The sequence below is a fragment of the Pteronotus mesoamericanus genome, unplaced genomic scaffold (assembly GCF_021234165.1).
Source record: "Pteronotus mesoamericanus isolate MK-2021 breed Mesoamerican mustached bat unplaced genomic scaffold, CSHL_Meso_final contig_84, whole genome shotgun sequence".
Taxonomy (NCBI): domain Eukaryota; kingdom Metazoa; phylum Chordata; class Mammalia; order Chiroptera; family Mormoopidae; genus Pteronotus; species Pteronotus mesoamericanus.
The window spans coordinates 6,602,501-6,624,613 of NW_026555267.1; the positions used below are offsets into that span (position 1 = coordinate 6,602,501).

At 48.1% G+C, this 22,113-nt stretch overlaps 1 protein-coding gene across 7 annotated transcripts in view; it reads left to right on the forward strand.

The window, feature by feature from the left end:
• The window catches only part of MSI2 (musashi RNA binding protein 2), a 373,521-nt gene that overhangs the window by 119,244 nt on the left and 232,164 nt on the right, over positions 1-22,113 (forward strand). For all 7 annotated transcript variants that reach the window (XM_054585454.1, XM_054585450.1, XM_054585451.1 and 4 more), the window contains exon 6: positions 7,744-7,836. In XM_054585454.1, coding sequence (XP_054441429.1) covers positions 7,744-7,836 — 93 coding nt within the window. The remainder of the gene's footprint in view (positions 1-7,743; positions 7,837-22,113) is intronic.

The window sequence follows — 22,113 nt, forward strand, 5'->3', positions numbered from 1 at the left end:
ACAGGCAGCAAAAGACAAATACCACATGATCTTACCTGTAAGAGGAACCTAATGAACAAAACAAATAAATGAGCAAAACAGAACCAGAGGCAAGGAAATGAGGTACAAACTGACAGTAACCAGAGGGGAGGGAGGAGGGGGGATAACAGGGGAAAGAAGAGGGAAGGTCTAGTCAGGGAACATGTATGAAGGACCTACGGACAAGGACACCAGCGTGGGGATTGACTGGGTGTTGGCGGCGGGCAAGGTTAGGGGAGAGCAGCAGGCGGGGAAATTGGGACAACTGTAATTGAACAACTAAAAAAAGAAAAAATAAACCCATGCCCTTTAGCTATTATCCCCCCTCCCTCTCCTCTAGCCCTAGGCAACCACTAATGTGCATTCTGCCTCTATAGATTTCCCTGTTAGGAACTTTCAAATGAATGGAATTGTATAATATAATGTGGCCTTTTATGACTGGCCTCTTTTACTTAACATAATGTGCTCAAGGTTCAGCCATGTTGTAGCATGTATCAATACTGCATTCCTTTTTGTGGCTGATTAATATTCTGTCGTACAGATACATTACATGTAATGTATCCATTCATCCATTGATGGACATTTGGGTTGTTCCGCGTCTATGGACAATGCTGCTGTGAAGATTTTGTGTAGAAAGTTTTGGGTAGACACACCCGATTTTAATTTCCCTTGGGTTGATACTAAGAGAGGAATCGTTGGGTCATCTAGTACCTCGGCGTTTAATCGTTGGAGGGACTGCCAGCCTGTTTCCACGGTATCAGGTCTGCCCTTTTGCCTCTTGGCTTCCAAATTGAAAAGGGCCAAGTCAGACTTGCTCCTCATGGTGCCTTCTCATCCCTCTTTTCCCCAGTTGTGCCTTTCTGCTGGGAGGAAAGAAGGTGCCCCAGTTGGAAATGCACGTAATAGGGAGGCTTCAGTGAATAGAAAGGGCAAGGTTTTCTTTTTCAGATATTTATTTATTTTTAGAGATGGGAAGGGAGGGAGAAAGCAAGGGAGAGGAACATTGATGTGTGAGGGACATGCTGGCCAGTTGCCTCCTACATGTCCCCACCCGAGGACCTGGCCCGCAGCCGAACCAGGGACCCAATGGTTCTCAGGCCGGCACTCAATTCACTGAGCCACACCAGCCGGTGCAAAAGGGCAACATTTTGACTCTGCATTTTTGTCATCCCTAGTGTTATGTGACTTTGGACACTTAACACCTCTGAGCCTCAGTTTCCTTGACTGTGGGAGAGAGGCTGAGACCCGCCCGGGGACCGCTGTGAGGCCTGAGTGTGGCAGCTCGTGGGAAGGGCTTAGCCCGGGCTGGCCCGCAGTGGGCCCACAGTGAGGGCAGAGCACGCTGAGCCTGAAGGGGATGCAGGTACCAGGGCTTTTGATAGGGGACGAGGGCCTTTCCCTCTGTGTTGGATTTTGTCAGGTAGGAACCTGCCCACGTGTGAACACTGGCCTGGCTTGTCTGGTGTGTTTTGTCAGGGGAGTGCAAGTCCATGGGCAGCATTCGGGTTGCTCCTCCATAAGGTTGGCCTTGCTCTCCGTACTCCCTCTCCTCCCACCCGGTCTTACCGTCCCCTGTCCCTGTGGCCATTGCCATCGCGGGAGAACAGTGATGAGTGAGACCTGCCTGTCTCACGGGTTCAGATTGTCACATGTGTGGGTGAAACGTTCTCCTGCCGTGGTCTGTGGAGGGCTTCCCCACGGACTCTCAGACCACTGTTGCCAAGAAAAGGGAAGGCCGAAGCCAAGGCCATGGTGACTGGGGTGTCTCCCTAGAAGGCCTCGGTATTGGTTTCCGAGGCTGCCATACAAATGACCACACACTGGGTGGTGTAAACAACAGGAACGTGTGCTCTCACCGTGCAGCAGCCTGAGGTCTGGAATGAGGTGTTGGCAGAGCCTTCTGGAGCCTCTGAGGGAAGACGCTGGCCGTCCCGAATCTCTGTCCCACCCACGGGTAGCTGCCGGCGGTGGTTGGCGTCCCTTGGTTTGTAGGCACATCATCCCAGTTCCTGCTTCCATCTTTGCAGGACCTTCTTCCTTGTGTCCCCTTTTCTCTTCTTATAAGGACACCAGTCATCAGGTTTAGGGCCCACCTTATGTCCAGGGCGATTTCCTTTCAAGATATTTTACTAATTACATCTGTAAAGATGCCATTTTCAGAAAAGATCACACTCTGAGGGTCCAGGTGGACATGAATATTGGCGGGGACCGTCATCAACTCACTGCAGTCATTTTTCTTCCGCCTGTGATCGTAGAAACATCTGGAGAGGATCCCCTGTCCCTGACCCGTATTCTGGTGTAAGTGTGTTTTGCCACAGGATTCAGAGGGCATGGTAGTGGTGGCAATAGCAAGATGGTAGCTTCGGGGGAGGAGGGAAAGATGAAGAAGTTACGGGGAAAACTTAGAACTTCTAGAGGACAGGCCCCTTGGAAGAAACACCCTAGGGAATGGGCCCTGGAGTTTAGGACTGCTGTGACGTCCGTCAGCCCTGATGGTGCTTCTCTACCACACAAAGATTGGGCTTCATTCTCCAATGCAGGGTGACATAGGACAACCCAGCGCACGCCAGGTTCAGAGTCTGGGATGAAATCGCGTGGTATCCACCAGCTTATTCGTTCTCCCTTGTCACCCTGCCGTGGCTTTAGCTATCTCATGAGTCGTCCCACTGGAACCCGATTTTTCCACCTGTGTCACGGGGATGGACAGTCCGATTTGCAAGAGCCTGCCCAGTGCCAGAATTGTGACATCTTTTCAGGGTCCTCTGACCTTGGGGTTCACACAGGTACAAGAGCATCTGTCAACTAGCCAGTGTTCCTGGGCCATGAACGTGGCTCATTTTTTTTTCAACAAGGGGAATTTGAACTCTTTTCAGGAACATGATGATAACAGGGGTTGACTTAGTTTCTCCAGGCCTCTCTCATGCCCATTTCAGGCTCCGCAGAGCCATCTCCTGCCTTTTTCCATGCATTTGTCAGGACTAAGATTCACTTCCTGTTGTTTTCTTGTGCGGCAACCGATATTTTGGGGCCACTGTTTCAATCTCGTTCTCAAGTGTAATTTCTCTCCTCACTGCAGCCCCCACCCCCCGACTCTGATTGGAACATACACACAGACACACACCCTGCCTTATCCTATTTTATAAAAATACAACCAGTGACCCTACTCTGACCATTTGAGATGGTAACACATTTTTTAAAAGGGAATTTATGAAATGGGGGGAAAAAAGCCCGCGGTCTGGTTAGAGGCAGGAAGGTGGAGTGTTCTTCGCAGCTCCAGTTAGCAGCTGGCTTTGGCCAGTTCTTACGTGTAAACAGCAATTTTCTGAACTGGAATGGTGCTGGGGTTTTCTCAGCGGAGCCAAGGGGTTTGTGGAGAGCAGTGCTGTTTAGTTAAATTACAGGTCTAGATGCAAGACTTTGCAGCCTTGAGCTGCGAGAGCCTGAACACTTCTCCCTCCCCTGTGTGGCACACGCACACGCATGCACACACACGTACCGCTTCCCAGCGTGCTGCGCCACACCAGAGAAGGAGGGCGTCTGCTGAGGGAGCGGGCTGTCCCCGCAGTGGTGCAGGGCTCTTGGTGGGTGTCTCGTGTCTCTAAGGGTGGAAAGCATTCACATACCAGTGTTTTCTGCAACCCCTCTACCAAAAACTCCAAGTGAAGGAAATTTAAGATCAATTCCGAATGGACCTTGGGCTGAGCCCTCTCTGGCCCTTTCCCTCCAGGTGCACGTCAGGGGCCGAGCAGGCCAGTGTGCAGTGGCTGGCTTCCCCGTGCGCACCTCGTGTGGTTAAGTGCTGCATGGGTATGAGCGCTATGGGTTAGGAAACAGTTACCCGATGGGCCTAACACAGGAAGAAAGCACAGGTGTCTCTGTGCCTTGTGGGTGGAGAGGATTTTTTATCATGCAAAGACTGTAGAGCCAGGGGACCAGTGGGTAACTTGCTCACTGTGTGTTCAAGATCAGAAGAAGGTTAAAGTTCTGAGGGTACCCGATGGCTCCTGGGGCAAACGGAAGCCAAGGTGCAAGCATCGGGAATAGACAGTTGTTGCCAAACACACACGCACATGAATACACATGCATATACGTACACAGGAACTTTGATGATGAGAATTTGAGGGCCTCCATTCATCCCCCTGAGAGCCTGACAAACATCCCAACCCTGTCCCCTCCTGCCCTTCTTAGCAGCCATGGAGATGCAAGGGAAGTGGTGGGAAGAATGTGATTCTAGAGTCCTCTGCCTGCTTCCTGAGTCCCTCTCCGGAAGGCAGATCCTCAAGCAGTCCACAGTCCATTCAGCAGTGATGCAGGCACCAGGATTCCCAAAGTAACCCCTCCCTTTTCCCCCCGTATGCCCGAGGCAGGAGAGGTCACCGTGCTGAGCGCCCTCGCCCCCCAGCCGAGCTCCCCTCTCCCTGCAGCCCAGTCATTGGCGAGCAGTTAACCAAGTGCTGCGCATCTTCCCACGGGCCTTTTCATGTTTGGAAGGCTTTGATTAAACCAGGTTCCTTACAATGTTTGCTGCAGAGTGGGATGCATCCCTGTATCTGAGCTAGTTCCTGGAGAGGATGTTTTAGTAACTTGTACACTTTCGTTCATTGTCTAGGGTCTGGGATTTCTCATCCTTTCACTTCTTTTATTTGTTTATTTTTTTTAAAAAGTGTTTTAAATACCTTTTTAGGACTGTGTATTTATAGCTGGGTGTCTGCCCCAATGTTTAGGGCTCTGTCTTGGCAAGTTTATGGCTTTAAGGCAATAGTGGAGGGTGTACAAGGGGACCTTTGCATTTAACCAGTTGCTGGGGAATGAACATTCTGTTAACGTCTGTTATATGGAATGAAGACACATTGGTCGTTTAATTTTCTGGGTCCACATGAACATTTGGAATATAAACAAGGCCTGCTCTATACCTACCTGGCTCTAAACAACGTGTAAGTTAGACCATGGGGTTCATTTTGTAGAATGCCTCTCTGGAGTTTAAGTCGAAAACTCCACTTGTGTGTATTTGTGGATCATATTAGGGTTTTCTTTATAGATCTTTAATTACTTGGCTGGGATGAAAAACAAGGAATGAAAAATCTAAAATGGAACTGTTGGGAGTGTTTGCCCGTCTGAAATCACGTGGAGTGCAGGAGAGTGTTTCTGCAATGATAGTGGAAAGGAGTGGGCAGTAAGGGGAGACGCATCCAAGTTCTCTTTACAAGGTGTCTTTCTGCTGCACGTTTGTCCTGAGCCTGAAGGATGAATTTAGCAACAGGGTTAGGATTCAGCTACAGTGGCCATTTATTTAGCATCTACCTGGTGTCTCATTAGGCACTTTGGCATATGTGATTTAATTTATTCCTAATAGAAACCTTGTGTGGTAGGCTATTCTAGCGCTGTTTTACAGTGGATTAACTTCCATATTATAATAGAAGGTAAGGTCCAGCACCTAGCACTTAACTATACCTGTTGAATGAACACGCGAGGAAGGTTAGGTTAGTAAACTCTGGCAATTAGTGAGTATGGGGAGAGATTGAAATCTGGAGAGGGCCTGCTGGCATTTCGCTGCGAGGTGGCCTTGTCCACCAGGGAGACTTAAGGAATGGATGAGAACTGAGATGCCTGATAAGGAGCAGAATAAGATGCTACCTCTTACCGAGAGGTTGTTGGAGCCTGGTGGTGTGGACGTGGGTGGGATGGTCACAGAACATCCCGATGTGCATGGTCTCATCTAACCTCCCGTTCATCTCAAAGAGGCGAAACACAGTAAATCACAGCACCAAACACAAGTGCAAGCCACTGCATGGCTGTCCCAGCCGACAGGAACTTGCCAGGGCAGCGTCCTCTTAAAATAGTGCAGGAAGTCCGTTATTTTCCAAGGATATTCCAGTGTGGGCTCAATCAGCAGGCTGCACTGGCAGACGTCCCCCCAGGAGCTGCCTCCGCCATCGTGGCCATCATGCTTGTAGACAGGGACCTGGGGCTCCGGGCAGGATGTCGCTGTGCAGAGGACAGAACCCGGAGCTCAGGGCGAGTCCTGTCCAGGGTCACACCCCCAGGCTGAGACACAGAGGCAGGATTCCAGTTCCTTTACCCTCCTCTGCACGGCCTCCCAGGAAGTGGCCACTGTGCACCCCCCCTCCCGCCCCCGGTGTCCCTCAGCTGAGGCTCCCCTGTTGGAGGTGGGTGGGCTGGTTTTTGTCTCTCACTGGATTGGTTAGGAGCCTTGCTGATAGCAGTGATTCAGGCAGCCATGGCCTCTGGACTTGGGTATCTTGTATTGAATTATATAATAGACATAATGGAACATTGTGGGTTTTTAAAAATGGGTTCCAAGATTTGTCTCAGTCCTTTCTTTTTGCGTTTCAGTCATGCTTTTCTTTGTATGCATGTTCTCATCAAACATTTCTCTCCAGCTTTATAGAGATATAATTGACAAATAAAAATGTAAGGTATTTACAGCATATAACATCATGATTTGGTATATGGATCCACTGCGACTGGATTCCTCCCGTTAAGACATTGTGCTTTTTTTTATTACATGCAACCAAACTAAACTGGTAAGACCCTATACCTACTGAGTTTTAAATTTTTTTATTGGACTTTTACAAAAACCCCACATAGCCTAAAGGTCTTCAGAATAAAATTGGTTTTCTTTTTTCTTCTCAGCTCCTACGTGTTAAGACTTTTGGTCTCTGCTGCTCTGAACAGTTTATGGCATTGAGCTTCCTTCTTCCTTTGCTTCGAAATGGGTGGAATTGTGAAATGTGGCCATAAGCATTTGTTTTTGCAGCCCCCAAACGTTTCTGGGCTCTATGTGCCTGGCAAGCCCTGTACTTGGCATTGTGTGTGGGGCAGGGGGACTGCAAGGAATCAGGAGCCTGTCTTCCAGGGGAGGAAGTAAGGACGACAGGATTGTCGATGATTTCAGCATTAGGCAGAAAGTAGCATCGTGACTGCCGTGAGAAGCTGTTGGGCACAGTGCTGGGTGTTTCAGAAGAGGGAGCAACAGCTTCTGGACGGGGCGACTATGTAGATATTTTGAATTCTGGAGAAGGTTGTTGGATCTTGGAGGGTGGTCACTACTTGCCATGGGAGACTTGAGCATGGAGAAGCATTCCAAGGAGGAGGACCTATGGGGACAGAGGTGTGGAGACCCAGAGGTTAGCTGGCCTCGACTGAGTGTAGGGTGAAGCAGGGTAAATCATGAGAACCTGAGAGGAAGGAGGTGGGGACTGAGCTCGGCAGGTGTTTTTTGTGTGTGCCTTGTTGGAAGACATGCACCCGAACTGCTCATTGTAGATAGTCCACACATATTTTTGAAGTATGTGTGCTTTTCTTATTGACAGATCTTACGGGTACTTTCTGGGCAGCAGATTTTTATGCATATAGTTAGTTCCTTTTTGTTCATGTCTCTTAGGTTTAAATACTCTGAGCCTGCAACTTTTCTCTCTGTGCTGCTTTGTCAGAAGGAAGCTGTGCATTATGGCTAAAGAGGTTCTGAAGTCCACTCTGGGTCTGTATGACCCTTGAGCTTTCAGGTTGCAGCCTGCAGGCCTAAGATATCCAGAGTGACTCTCTGGCACCCTGTGACATCTGTAGGGCCCACTCCAAGCAGCCTGAATCTGTCTATAGCTGCCTTCCTAGAGAAATGTGGAGAGTGGCTTGTTTCAGCATCTTGACGAGCAATGCTGTAGATAACATGGTTAACCTATGTCCTCCTCTTGTCATTTCTTGCAGATGGTCACAAGAACAAAGAAAATATTTGTAGGCGGATTATCTGCGAACACAGTGGTGGAAGACGTAAAGCAATATTTCGAGCAGTTTGGCAAGGTAAGCGGTGCATGAGGGTGGCAAGCACATGCTTGATCAGTCCTGAGAAGTGGCTGCCGTGGCCCCTGCCTCTGCCACAGCTGTGTCCTCAGGAACTGTGTCCTTGAACTTGGCTGTCAAGATTTCACTTGAAATTCAGCAGGAGCTGAGATGGAAGAGCCGCCCACCTTGGTGTTCGCACGACGCCCCACCTGCCTGTGGGAACAGACAGGGTGGCTTTCGAGCGTGGTGGTGCTGGCATTGGCTGGCCACGCGGGGCCCGGGCTGGGAGCTGGCGGTGGCAGCGGCTGGGGAGGGATGCAGGACTGAGTCACAGGGCGGGGGCTCCTACAGAAGCCGCAAGAGGCCTGTGAGTTGGAGCTGAGCGTCATCCTGCACCTTTCCGGGTAATGGGTTGAGAGAGGAGCCCCGCTGGGGCTTTTTGCGGTAAACCTTCCCCTGTCAAACACCCAAGGAAACTCGGGAGAATGCTGGGCCCGTACCCGTCAGAACATCTGTGAGACAGCAGTAAAGTGTCCCGTGGGCTCTGCTGGAGCAGGCTTGAGAGCAACACTGGACGCCCCAAATCCGTCAGCAGGCGGAGAGTGAGAGTGTGCGCGCGCCAGACGGACAGACAGAATAGTCCCCATGGGTGCTGTGTTTAACTGAGCCTCCCTCGAGTCTGCGGGGGGAGCCGGTGCTTTGGAGAGTGGGTCCTTCCTGAAGATGACATATTCCTTAGATGACTGTTGCCCCAGGGCTCCCACAGGGCAGCTTGTGGGGAGCTGACCCTGGTTGCTTCTTTGTCTCAAGAGCCTGGCAGGGGAGGGTCTGAGCTTTCTGGTTCCTGGATCTTTAGGTAGTTGCAGGCATTGTCTTGGGAGCCAGAGGTGAGAGGGTTCCTTCTGCACAGGTCTGCATCCCCCCTCCCCACAGCCCCTGCTGAGGGGCTGGCCTGGCAGAGGGATGCGTCCTGTGAGGAGACCCTGCGCCTGCTCTGAGCTCCGTCATTCATGTCCACCCCCCCTGCCCTGAGCAGTCATGCTTGTCTTGGGTGGCACAAAGGCACTGCACCCACTGCCCAGCCTGAAGGTTCTGTGCTTTATTCATTTGCCCAAGGCGATGGCAGCTGTGACCCTGTCCCCAGGTATGTCCAGTTGTGAGCTACTGTCTGGGAAGAGTGCCCTGACCTCTACTTAGCCTCAAAATGGAGAATTTTTTTTTGTCTCCGGTATTAATCAATTCCTGCATGGATGGGAGAACAAGCAGCAAAGAGAAACCAGCCTCCTCCAGCCCAGCCTTGCATTCAGAATGGCACTTAACTGCCCTTCCAGGTCGGTCACGAAAGACGCCTTCCCCGGGGCCCTGTCTGCATTGCCAGTTGGGGGCTGATTCATTCCGGCCAGTTCTGAAAAACAGCCGAGTGTGTTGGTGATCCCGCGTGCGCTCTCCTGCTTCTCTTCGAGGTGGATTGAAAGCACCAGGGGGATTGTTTATCGCCCAGCCCTGCCCTGCCTAGGGAGAGAGATTGGAAATAATTAAAGGAGACAAGTCCAGCTCGCGTTCCACCTTTAAAACAGGCCAGGGGTAGTGTTTGCAAATGTGAGGTGGGATTTCTTTTTCAAGCCATAACCTGCCTTGGAATCTCGTGGGTCTGTTTGTGGGTGTCAGGGAAGTGGATGCTGCCCAGATGGGCTGTTAGCATATTCCAAACAGGCTTGTACTTGCCACATCTCTACATCCCCAACTCTTGGTTTCTTTCTCTCTCTCTCTCTCTCTTTCTTCCTTTCTCTCTTTCTTTCTGTTGTTTTTCATTAAGACACACAGTTGTGACCCGTGGGAGGCTCTGTGCACTTTGGCTAGGCCCATGGCCCAGTGGTCGCTGCACTGAGAACACTTGTCCCCTTGTCTGGGGGGCAGTCACAGACTGTCTTCCCTAGCATGACCCTGGCCTGGTCTGAAGCCACTCAGTCAGTTTTGCGGTAACATATTTGTGAATTCCAGCAGGATGGAGAAACTCATCAAGTGTTTCATTAAAGGATGAGGGAGGTTTTTGAATGTATCAAAACCAAAACACTCTCTGCTCATGTGTTAATAGCCTGTTTCATACACATGCTCTGGGTCTGTCTTTAGAATAGCTTATTCCTCCTTAGGCTGGTGGCTAGTGTTAACATTTGTGTCCCCTTGGGCAGCGCCCATCACCTCTCCGGATTCTGGTATAATTCAGTGGAACCCAGAATGATCAAAGGAGGGGAGACTTTGCCTTGGGGCCTTACGGGCAAAGAGAAAATCCAGCAGCCTTGAAAGGAGGTAACAAATTGATGAACTGACTCTACCTTTCAGTAGTTTATATTCTGGAAGAAGGAACCAGGCCAAACACATGCACACGCGCACATTCACATGCTTGCATGAAGTTTATTCGCACATTCCTGCCTTTGTAAAGTTGTTCCGAGGGCTTTTCAGTTGGTTTACTGCAAATTAGTTAAGTGAGGTGTAATTTATTACTTAGTGAGTATGTACTAACTTAGTAACTTCTAGTTAGTAGAAGTATGGGATACTGGGTCAAGCCACTGACTTACGTCATTCATTTCTTTCCCGGGAGGCTGCTGGGGGTACTGCCCATTTTGTAGGTTGTTAAGTCTTTGACTCAAGGTCGCAGAGCCCTGAAAGATGAGGAATGCAGAGTGAGATGCAGACCCCCCTGCAGGCTTGTCTGATAACAGAACCTGAACTCTGGGCACCGTTCTAACTGCCCTTCAAGCCACAGGATGGACTTAGGGAGGGGAGGATGCAAAGGAAAAGGAAAGATTGTGCCCCTCCAGTTGCCCCAGCCAGTGCTGGGAACCGGCACATGCATCGCCTCATTCCATCTGCACCGCGGAATTCGGGCTCATCAGCCCATCCGAAGAAAGTGGGCAGTAAGCGTCAGGAAAGTTAAGTCTCAGCTAAGGTCACCCAGGTAAGGCAGTAGAAAGCTAGAATTCAACCCTGCTTCCTCTTCTTCCAAGTCAAGAACTTTCCATCCTTCTACAGTCTCCATTCAGGGTTCGCTACCTTCCTTTTAGGTTTCCCTTCCTCTCTCCCTCATGCCTCTCTCCTTCCCCTCTTCTCAGCTTGCCCAAGGTGGCAGCTGCTTCAACTGTGTATTTCGGGTGGCAATCAAGATGGGTGAGACTGCTATCATGGGGCTGAGCTAAGGGCGTTGAAATATGTCATTACTGTAAGTGGAGTGGGTGCGGCATGACACACCGGGAGCTTTAAATAACTCAAATTGGAGGCTTGTAAACCCTTTTGTGCTTTTCTCCCACTTTTCTCCGAGAAGATTTACCCGTCCCCCACCCCTGTTAGGGATGTCGTGACTTGTTTATATTTAAGATGAGATCTTGCAGTGTGGCCGTTGGCACAAGGACCGGGCTAACTGGGGTGGCCATCCCCAGCCGCTCCGGTGTTGTCATTGGACAGAGGGAAGGGAGAAGTTATGCCAAGCCCTCATGATGGGTCTGACCCCACTGTGATACCTAACAAGCCATTTCTTTCCTGGCCTCAGTTTCTCATGTGAGAGAAGGGATTCAAAGAGATGTAAAGGTCTGATAGTAAACATTTTTGGCTCTGCAGAGTATATAGTCTCTGTCACAACTCCTCACTTCTGCTATTGTATGGAGAAGCAGCCATAGCAAACAATTGGGAGTGGCTGTGTTTCAATAAAACTTTATTTATAAATACAGGTGGTGGGCCACAGTTCTTCCCTCAGCCATAGTTTACCAGCCCCTTGACTGGATTATTCGTAAGATTGCTTTCAAACATGAAAATTCAATAATTTAGAAAGTGGTTTAAATACACATACATAAGTGGATGGATAGATGTCTATGTTATCTATAGGCTGTAACCAAAACAAGGTATTATCAATAGTAATAAACATGATATATTAGGCAAAAACAGTCATAACTGTGGGAGTTATTTTCTTGACGTAAGATGGCAGGGACAGTGAATTCTCTGTTTGCAAAAAACTGTTGTTTATAAACCGGAATCTTCATCCTATGAGTAAGATACAGCAAAACTGTAGAGTATTTCCAACTCCCTATTACATGGGTTAGATCTAAATTAATGAAGACTCAGAATTTGTGAAATTCAGCGTATACTAGGAGGATTCCTTGAGTTGATGTTTCTGAATTAGAAGGATGTGTGCTTTGTGCTTTTTTAATGCATTTTAAAATTTGATTCTCAAGGCTGTCAGGCAAGATAGGTAGAACATCTGTCATGTAGATGACAAAACTAATGTTGAGAAAGGTCAATAAATTGTCCAAGATCACATAGCCCATGCTCAGAAGAGCCTGGGTAGTCACTCATTTTTGTACAATCTAGCCCTCGCCTCTTTTGGCTGTTTATTAAACCTCACCTCCTGCTTTACCGCTAAGCAGCCCCATACTCAGAGGGATCGGGCTTTGTTCATTCATCAAGACTATTGATATACAGTAATTTATTTTACTGCTTCAGGTTTCTTAGTGGGCGTTATCTGTGCTGATGATTTCATACATACAGGAATGATGTATATAGACCATTCCAAAAACTGGCACGTAAACGATGCTCTAGATCCACACAGGCCCTGGCAATGCGTTGGCCTCCCCTCTGCTGTTCCCCCACATTGCCATCCTGAACAGCCTCGCTTGGTAATGAAAAAGCACCGGATCAAAGAAAGTCCATGTGCATGGGTTCCCCCCCTTCTCCCCTGTAGGCCCCTCCTTCAAGTACCGGTTTCTTAAATTCTCACTTATAGGATTTTGGAGATCAAAAAGAGGCCTTTTAAATGTAATGAATTCTCGGCTTCGTCCCGGATGGAGCAGCCCTGCACCTTTCAGCTGCTCACCTCGATGTTAGGGCCGCTCAGGGCCGAGCTCGCCAGGCAGTTCTCACTTTATGTAACTCCTGTGAAAGCGAAGCAGCCCGCATCTGGAGGCTTCCAATTATACTTCACATGCTGAACTGTGTAATTAGTTTGGAAGACTTACGCTTAGTCATTGGTTTATCCTAATCGGCTTTGGCTTTCCCCACCAACAAAGTGAGCTTATTTTGCTAAGCTGAAACGACTCTGCACCCTTTGTTCCAGCCTTTTATTGTCTCATTCCTTTCATTCTGTTTTACTGCCAAAGTTCTGTTTCATTAGGCCTACAAGTCATTTCCAATTCAGTGGGCTGCTACAATCCGGCCTTTATCACTCGGCTGCCCTGGTTCCCATGTCCCTTCTGGGCCAGCGCCCGAATTTGTGTGTTTGACAGGAGGGCTTTAACCCCTTCCTGGGCCAGCCCCTCGTTGTGGTGGATGGAAAAATGAGGCCTTAAAGGAAATGGTTTAGAAAGTTACTGCTCTTTGGGCCTCATCAAAGGGGAGCCTCGTGGAAATGAGGTGAAAGGGGGGCCTTGGAGTCTTTTCGTTGGATTGGGATTGTGTGTGGGCCTAGAAAAGTTAACTTGAGCTACAGAGAATAGTGTGTGAAAGCTTTTCTGGAATGGAAAAGTTGAAAACCAGAATGAGTTGGCTTTTTAATGTAATGAGGTCTTATTTATTCTGCTTGCGTGGGGGACTGCCCTCTGAGGAAGTATTTGCCACCTGTTATTCTCGGCTCCGGATTTTATGCGCAGGTACAACGGTGGCGTCCACGGCCGCCGTTCAGATACTCCTTTTGATACCGTATATGTGAGGAGAGTAAGATCTAGAATAAAAATGTTAGCGAGCCTTTGAAACTCGGAAGGCTAGAGATTTGTGAGAAAATAAATAAGCAAGTTACCATCTTCCTGTGATCCTGAGGTAAAACTTTATTGCTTCCAAATGTGTTTTGTAGATAAATGGAGCTCCGTGCTGCGTGGTTCTCTCGGATCAGGCTTGGAAAACAAAAGTCCTGTCTGTCCTTTGTGGGCATCAAAGCTCCCACGAGGCGTTTGTCTTCTGAAGTGGTTTGTACAGGTGGACTGACTGGAAAGTGGCCGGCGTGCCTGGGCCTCGCCTGTCATCTGTTCGTCTGGAGGGCCTTGATGTTCTTCTTCAGACCTTGAATTATGACCATGGAGTGGACCAGGAAGGACCTTTTGCCTCTCCCCTTCCGGGCTGGCCAGGCTGAAGGCTACTTTTGTGTTTAAATTTTCTTCCTGTAATAGCCCAGAACAAGGCCAACACTGTCCTCATGTTTTATTAATTCTCTGTCTGGTTTGTGTCAGTCTCTGCCTTCGGAAGTGTGTCATACGGGGGAGGGGACTTTGTTTGCCCTCTGACCCCTGGCAGAGCTGCTGAGTGCAAAACTTCTCAGTTAGCAAACAGGAGGAGCCTGCCGCATCTGCCCGCCTCAGCCTTCTGGGCCAGGTGGCAGCAAGCCCGTAGGCAGTTACCCACGAGTAACATGATCCCCCAGCTTTGCAGGTAAACCTTCCTGCCAAACAACTTTGTGTTTCCCTGGTGAACTTTTTTCCTCCACAGACCGACCTCTTCTGTGGAGGGAGGAAAGTTAGAAATAGATTGAGCGCCCCAACGTCACTTCTCCCGGATCGCCCCCCACCCCGCCTGCCTCTCTCTCTCTCTCTCTCTCTCTCTCTCTCTCTTTCTCTCTTTTCGCCATAAAAAGGAGCTCCTGAAATAGATTAGTGGGCTTCTAGGAAAACTTCCCATTTCCCTTTTAGTGTATAAAATATAGCCAGCTGTTGTTAAGCAAATGCATCAGACATTATTATTGCTCTGTTAACCGTGTTTAAAAAAAAATACAAGTGGAAAAACAGGATGCCTTCCGGGGAGCAAGCTGGGAAAACTTTGAGATTATGTGAATCAAATGTCGTATTCATAGTAGGTAGAGGAACAAGGCCCCACCTTTCCCTGGCTTTGCTGCTTTACTGAGATTCCCAGCGTGGTTTAGCTTCATGCCATTTTTCTAGGAGGCCCTAAAGAGGCGGCCAGAGCCCCCGGGCAGGAAGCAGTTAAGGAGCCTCGGGGCGGGGGAGGAGGGACTGTGAGGCCCTCGCACCAGCTCACCTTCCCAGAGCCCTCCTGGCAGCCTCTGAGGACGTCACTTACAATGGAGTTGTTTGCATGAGAAAGAAAGCCTTTCTTCCCCTGGATGTACTTCAGTGGGAACTGAAAGTGTCTGAGAAATCACGGTTCAAGCTTGTGCCAGTGGGTGCAAGGAGTGGTTCTTAGGGAAGAGAAAGCTCAGTTCATTTAGACTTGGCATAGAAATTGAATTCCATTGTTTTGTGGAGTGAACATTGATATGGAGATTCCTGCCCGTCCCCTCACCCCTTCAATAGGACACCCCATTACATGGGTCGTGTATGCTTTTCTTTTTTCTTTTTTCTTCTTCTCCTTTTTCCCCCCTCCTTTTGTCCTCCGAGAATTAGTCTCTCTGTAGAATGGCCGGATTTGTCAAGTTACCACCCCCTAAATTTTTACAGCTCTGTATATTCAGACTTGGTATTTGTGAATTAGCTAAAAGTGGTCTGCCAATCGGTCCTTTATTTACATTGAAGCCATAAGAGGGAGAGCCCCAGAAAGATGTTAATATGCAGGAAGAGGCAGAAGGGTTGAGTTTCTGACTGTTGCTAACCTCACCACTGCCTTTAAAACCAATCATGAGGCACACGGCTGATATTTAATAGCTTTTAGCTGATTATTTTTCTTCTCCTCCTCTTTCTTTTCTCTCCAAGTTGACCTGGGTGTACTTGAGCGGAAATGAAGTCATCCAAATGCTGAATTAGAATAATCACAGGCCTCCAAGAACGAAATGGAAGCAGAGATTAAATGGTAGAGGGAAAGCTGGCATTAATAAGCACCAGAAAAACTTTGCATAAAATAAATAGGAGATTTGATAGATTGAATTTATATGTCCATTTTTCTTCACTCCGTTTTGTCTTCCTAGCATCAAGTTACTGGCAAAGTGGGATTTGATTTGCGTCAAGTCCACATACCTTCTGCAGCCTGGGTGATGGTCCTTTCTTTCTCGTGGGACATTTGTGTGACAAGGATGTTTCCAGGATGGAAGAATCTGGGTGGAGGGACTGTTACTGTGAAAGGTTGATCACTACTTCTTGCAAGTGCTGAGGAAGGTGGGGGGAGGCTTAGGGAAGACAACACGCAGCAGGAACACAAGTATTATGGACAGATTCCTGATTGCAGAGAGCAAAGCTGGGCAGGAAAAAGGTTGGGTGAACAACTGTTGTGATTTTCTTCAGGCCAAGGGGTTTCCAGGAACTCGGACTTGCAAACCACCCTAAATAAACAGGAGGTGGGAAAAGTCAGGACACTTGGCCTGAAACCCTAAAGTGGGCGAAGTCGTCAGGCAATTTAAATATCCCTTCCTATGTGTTCTAGAACACTTGCTTCATACTATTTACAATCTGTCTTCCTGATCTAACTCAGCCACTGGGGGCAGGTGCCAGCGCAGAACCTGCCCGCGCACAGGCCAGTACGTGTTAACGCAGTAAATGGCCTAAGCAAGGTGGGACAAACAGACCCGCAGTCCTGGGACAAGAGGCCGCGCGTCATTGACTGGGAGTGGAGGTCCGCTTTGGGCTCCTACTTGGGGATTGTTTCTGTGTCTCTTGAAAATAAAAAATTTCTGCCCCATGTAGCAAAAAGTGAACCTCTTGTAGTCAAAGAGCAAAATAAGGATTTAATTAGATTAAAAACCCAGCAGAGTGGTTTGTTTACAGGAAGTCGTTTTTTAGGTGGTCTGTCGCAGAAGATATAATTTATGGAATTGGATTAGTTGTAAATTAGAGTTTTTGGTTGTCGAGGTCCCTCGCGGTCTATCATAATTGGTGGCAGAGGTAAATATTTTCAGACTTGCTTATTGTTCGAGGACTGTTGGTGTTTAGAGAAGAAAAAACAACCAAAGGTGCTTTTCACTTAAACGGAAATAAGAGTGTGGACTGAGGATCAAAGACAGCCTTCCCAATCTGATTGCCAGCTTTCTTAGGGAGAGGCAGAAGGGTTGGTCGCGGAAGACCCGGGGAGGTAAGTGCTGGAGTTTTCCAGGGAGCTTGCCGGTGCTCTGATGTGGGGAAAAGTATTTCTGGTTTTTATCTTTCCAAAAGACTGCCCCATTTCCTTTATTGATAGATGTGTTTTAATGGCCAAAAGAAGGACTTGCTGACGTCACGGCTCTCCATTCCAACTATGTTCCGATTCAGAGATTCCTGTTTTGCCCATGGGTCTTTTTGTTTTATAATGGTAGGAAGATTGTCCCCATTTTCAAGTTAGGGAAGGAAGGCTGGGAGAGCAGAAATGACTAGCTCAGGATGCCTCGGCCGCCGATGGCAGTGGCTGCCGGGTGCAGGTCCTGACCCCCCTGAGGAAGCCTCGGTTTGCTGCTCCACCAGCGCAGCTCAGGCTGGGGCCGCCCCCTGCAGCGTGTGGGGCGCCGTGACTAGCACTGTGTAGTCGTAGTGCCACAGGGTTGACGTGGCACGTTTGCCAGGAAACCGAGACTTTCTGATTGTTTAAAACTTATTATATTAGAACAAATATTATGGCACAGAATACAAAATTTGTGCAATTGTTTAGAAAAACCGTGAGACCGGGAGACATTGCAGGATAGCTGCTGGCAGTCCTGGTCTCTGCCTCCCATCATTCTGGGCTGTCCCATGATTTACTTGAACATTAGGAGTTCTTGGGAAGAAGCGTTGACAATCACTATTGTTAAGCACAGGAGTTGGTGCACTTTTTCTGTAAAGGGCCAGATAATAACTGTTTTCCATTTTTGTGACCAGATGGTCTCTCCCACCATTCAACTCTGCCCTTATAACAGGACAGCAGCCATAGACAATATGACAGTGAAATGTTGTGGTTGTGTTCCAATAAAACTTTATTTACAAAAACCAGAAGGATGCTGGATTTGGCCTTCAGCCATAGTTTGCTGTCCCCATGGCTTAGATATTACCTGACAATAAAGGAATGATTTTTTTTAGTACTCTGGTGTCAAATCCAGCTTATCTCTCTACTAGCTCTGTGACATTGGGCAGGTTATTTAACTTCTTGCTACCTCAGTTTCTTTATCTGCAGAATAGGGATGAGGATGGTACTTAATCACATAGGATTTTCATGATAATTAAATGAACTAATGCATATATATGGTCGACCCCCCACGAACAACATGGATTTGAATTGTATGGGTTCACTTATGTGGATCTTTTTAAATAAACATACCGTTGGCTCTCCCTATCCCTGGGTTTCATGTTCTCACATTCAACCAGCTATGGATCAAAAATGGTATTTTCATTTTTTTTAAAAAAGATTTTATTTATTTATTTTTAGAGAAAGGGGAAGGGAGGAAGAGAGGAAAAGAAACGTCAGTGTGTGGTTGCCTCTCGTGCGCCCCCTACTGGGGACCTGGCCCACAACCCAGGCATGTGCCCTGACTTGGAAATGAACCTGCAACCCTTTGGTTCTCAGGCCAGCACTTAGTCCACTGAGCCACATCAACCAAGGCCAAAAATGGTATTTTCAATCCACGATTGGGTACCCATAGAGGCTAAGGACCCACAGACTGTATGCATTCATTGTTCTATGCCATTTTATATAAGGGACTTGAGCATGAGTGGATTTTGGTATTTGCTGGGGTCTTAGAACCAGTCTCCCTTGGATACTGAGGGATGACTGTAGTTAAGTTTTTGGGGAGTCACAAGTTATACGTAGATTTCTGACTGCAGGATTTGGGGGGTGATCAGCACCCTTCACCTCTGCATTGTTCAAGGATCAGCTTAGCATCCTGCTAGCAACAGAGTAAGTGCTCAGTAAGTATTAGAAACATTAGCTGCTGTTATTTTCATCCTTAGGGACACAGGTTTCAGTCTCTAGAGTTGCCTTTCCGGTCCTGCCCAGCAGTAGCCCTGACACAGTCGCACTCCCCAAACTCTTTCATCTTCCCATCTGCTCTCTGAGTTCTTCCACTCACCGTGGGGGTAACACAGATAAGAAGTCTTTCTTGGATCCTCTCAGCTGTAAAGGAGAGACTTGGTTTAGTGTAGCTTTGGATGGCATGTACCTCCAGTTTAACCCAGCTACTACCCTGATGCGTCCAGTTTGCAGAACTGATTTCAGGTTGCGCTGGCTTTGACGGAAACCGTTGAACTGGTGTGGTCCAAAAGAGAATTCTTCTGGCTGGATCCTGCTCATGAACTTTTTAAACTTATTTGAATAATTAAAACTTTTTGTGTGTTGTGTATGTGGGGGCAGGGGGGGCAATAAGGGATACTGTCTGGAAATTGTCCCAATATCTTTTAGCATATGTTTATTTAAAAATATATATGTTTATGCACACTAATCTGTTTATTGAGTTTACCCTCTAGAGAGAACTTTTCACATCCTCATATAAGTTTTCTTTCCTATTCCTTTACATATGATTCTAATAAGCTTGGTTTCTGGTTTTAGAATTTATAGCAAATATTAGGTAGGAAGATGTTAATAAACTCAATGTAAAGCAAGAGGGAGGAAAACCTATAAAAACAAAAAGCCTTTGATCTTAAAAAGTCCTGCATGGTTAGACCATTTGGTGCAGGGAAACAGCCGTCCCTCCTCATTAGGCCCAGAAGGCATCTCGTCCCCCGGCCTCATGTGTTCATTGTTCATTGATTCATTCGCCAGATCTTGGTTATCTTCTGAACGCCAGGCCCTGAGCTAGGAGCCAAGGGCCTATCAGCGAATGAAACAGACAAGGTCCCTGTTTACTTGGAGCTTAAGTTTTAGGATGGAGTCAGGGAGGACTAGCCAACAGCAAACAAGTAAATAATAAAAATAAAGTAATTACAAATGGTCTTGAAGGAAACAGACCAGGACTGGAGAGAATCCATAATGGGAGTACGAAAGAGGGAATTGTGGTTTATCAAGAAAAGAAGTCAAGTACACGTAGCCTCTTTGCCCTGAGAAGACTGTAAATTCCACCAAGGGTCTGCTTACTCATTGTACAGCACCGGGACTGGCCCAGTGCCTGGGCCGTAGTTGGCACTTAGTAAATAGTGGCAGAATGAAAGGACCCTCTGTGTTAGAGGGCAGGGCTGTGCCAGTCATTGGAGAAGGAGTTTCAAATGGTAATATTATGAACTCTCTTTTTAAAAAAATGGGCCTTTAAGAGAATATATTCAGTTATCTGGAGCATTTCCTTATGTGGAACCAACCCATCATTTCCCTGAAGCCCAGGATAAATGAGCTATTTCCACCCTGCAGTGGAAGCTTACTAGGCCTAAGGGGCCATCTGGGCCTGATGGAGCTTGAGCAGGTACATTCTCAGGCGGGTCTTGGTGTAGACACAGAGCTTCCCCAGAGAGGGGACAGCGAGAGGAGGGTAAAACTGGGGTACATGCTTCTCACGTGTCATCTTCTCCCCTGCTCTTCTGTCTGTCTTTGGTTTAAGAAAAGCGATGGACCTGCCTAGCAGGAGGTACCACGTAGGGTCTGTGGTTCCAAAACTGGCAGGAGCGTGGACACGTCTGGGCCCGGATGCATGGATCCCCCCAGGGCGGGCACGAGGCAGGCTCCCCTGTCCCACCCAGACCCGCCGTTAGTGATCGTCCCGGCTGGAGAATGAAAATGGGTCCAACCACATTGCGCCAAAGCATAGACATCTCTGGCGTGGGGACGTCTGACTGTGGACAGAGAGAACTCATTTGTGGGTACAGTTTTTTCCCTCTCAAGAGAAGAAATGTCATCGGCACTTACTGCCGTGCCCTTGGGAATTATCTGAGTTGCGTGGTTGGAGCCAAACAATTCTGGACTTTGGAATCAGGTAGACCTGAGCTGGAATCCTGCTACCACCATTTGCTGTTTGCGTTGTGACTTTGCACTGCTGACCCCACTGTCCTGAGCCTCGTTTTTTGTCTCTTAAGTGGGGATACAATTCATTTATAGGGGGTTTGTGAGAATTAAGAGACACGTTTGCCCAGTGTGTCTGCCATGGAGGTGCTCGGTGATAGTCTTCCCTTGTCACATCTGCCCCCGCTTTCTCTCTCATGTGCGTGCACGCGCACCCCTGGTGTCTGGAGTCCCAAACTGCTGACTACCACCACACTTACCCCCTACTGCAAAAGCTGTACCTTAACCTGTACAGTTCACGTCCTGTATGCCGAACGGACTGTTTCGAGTTTTTAAGGAACTAGTTTCTTAGTCCTTCCCAGTCTCTGCCCCTGTCTCTCTGGAACCTTCAGACAAATCCTGAGCCACAGAAGTCCTGCATCTAAGATCCTGCTAGATTTAACCCAGCTGGAGCTACTGCCGGGGGAGGCTGAGGGGAGGATTTGGCATTTTTTTCCTCTTATGCTAATGAAGTGAATATGGCAAGGAGTCACAATATTTTCTTTCCAGGCAAAGAAATGTTGTAGTAGGAGAAACAGCATGCAGGGGAAGCAAATGTGATCTTACTGGATTCTCTCAAGGGAGGAATAGGACAAATTGTCAGCTTCTGTTGAGAAGATAATGCTTTCACTATGATAAATGCCAAGTTTCTATTGAAAACCACCATCTTAATGGTGCTGTCCCCACGTACTCGGTGCAAGCCTGGCGGCAGCAGAGGCCGTCTGCGCAGGAGAGCAGATATTTGTAGGGGATTTGTTTGTTTGCAATGAGAAATCAGTTTAAAGCAAATGAGAACCGTGCATTAAAAATGTTCTTTTAAAGCAGCTTTCTCGGGCTAACTGGAGTGCTCCAGCATGCCTGCACTTAAAACACACCTATGGGGAAGACTTCCACCCTAAATAAATATTTCTTGCATCTGATTCAGATTAAAGGAGCACATGGGACTGGAAAGCCGCCTAAAATAATTTCCCCTCCCATAGGAAGTAGCCGCTGTAATTCACTTGCAAGTTATTTCAAAAGGCCCGTTTGATAGCAATTTCTGCCTTCTCAAGGACTGGGAATTTTCTAGTGACTGTCTGGAACATACCTCCTCGACAAGAGCATGTCTGGTCACATTTCATTGAATGCCTCACCCTCGCAGAGCTCCTCAGATTTTAGTTGCCTTTTGGGGGGTGCCTTGGGCTGATTCCTCTCAGCCTCTTCAAAGTAGTTGGTCTGCCCCCTAGACGTGGAAGACCATCAGGCAACGGGGGAGTCCCTGTAGGGCTGGACAGTGCGTTCAGGAGCTCTAAGGATGCAGGACCAGTCAGTGCCCTGGGTGTCTAGGGGCCATGGGACCAGCTGGAGGGGTAAGAAAGAGGTCTTCATCAGCTCTGCGGACGGGCCATGAGAGTGGTTATGCTTGTTCAGCCATTATTTCATGCAGTAACCCAATGTTTGAGCGCTTGCTGGGTATTAAACACTTTGATGGGGTCA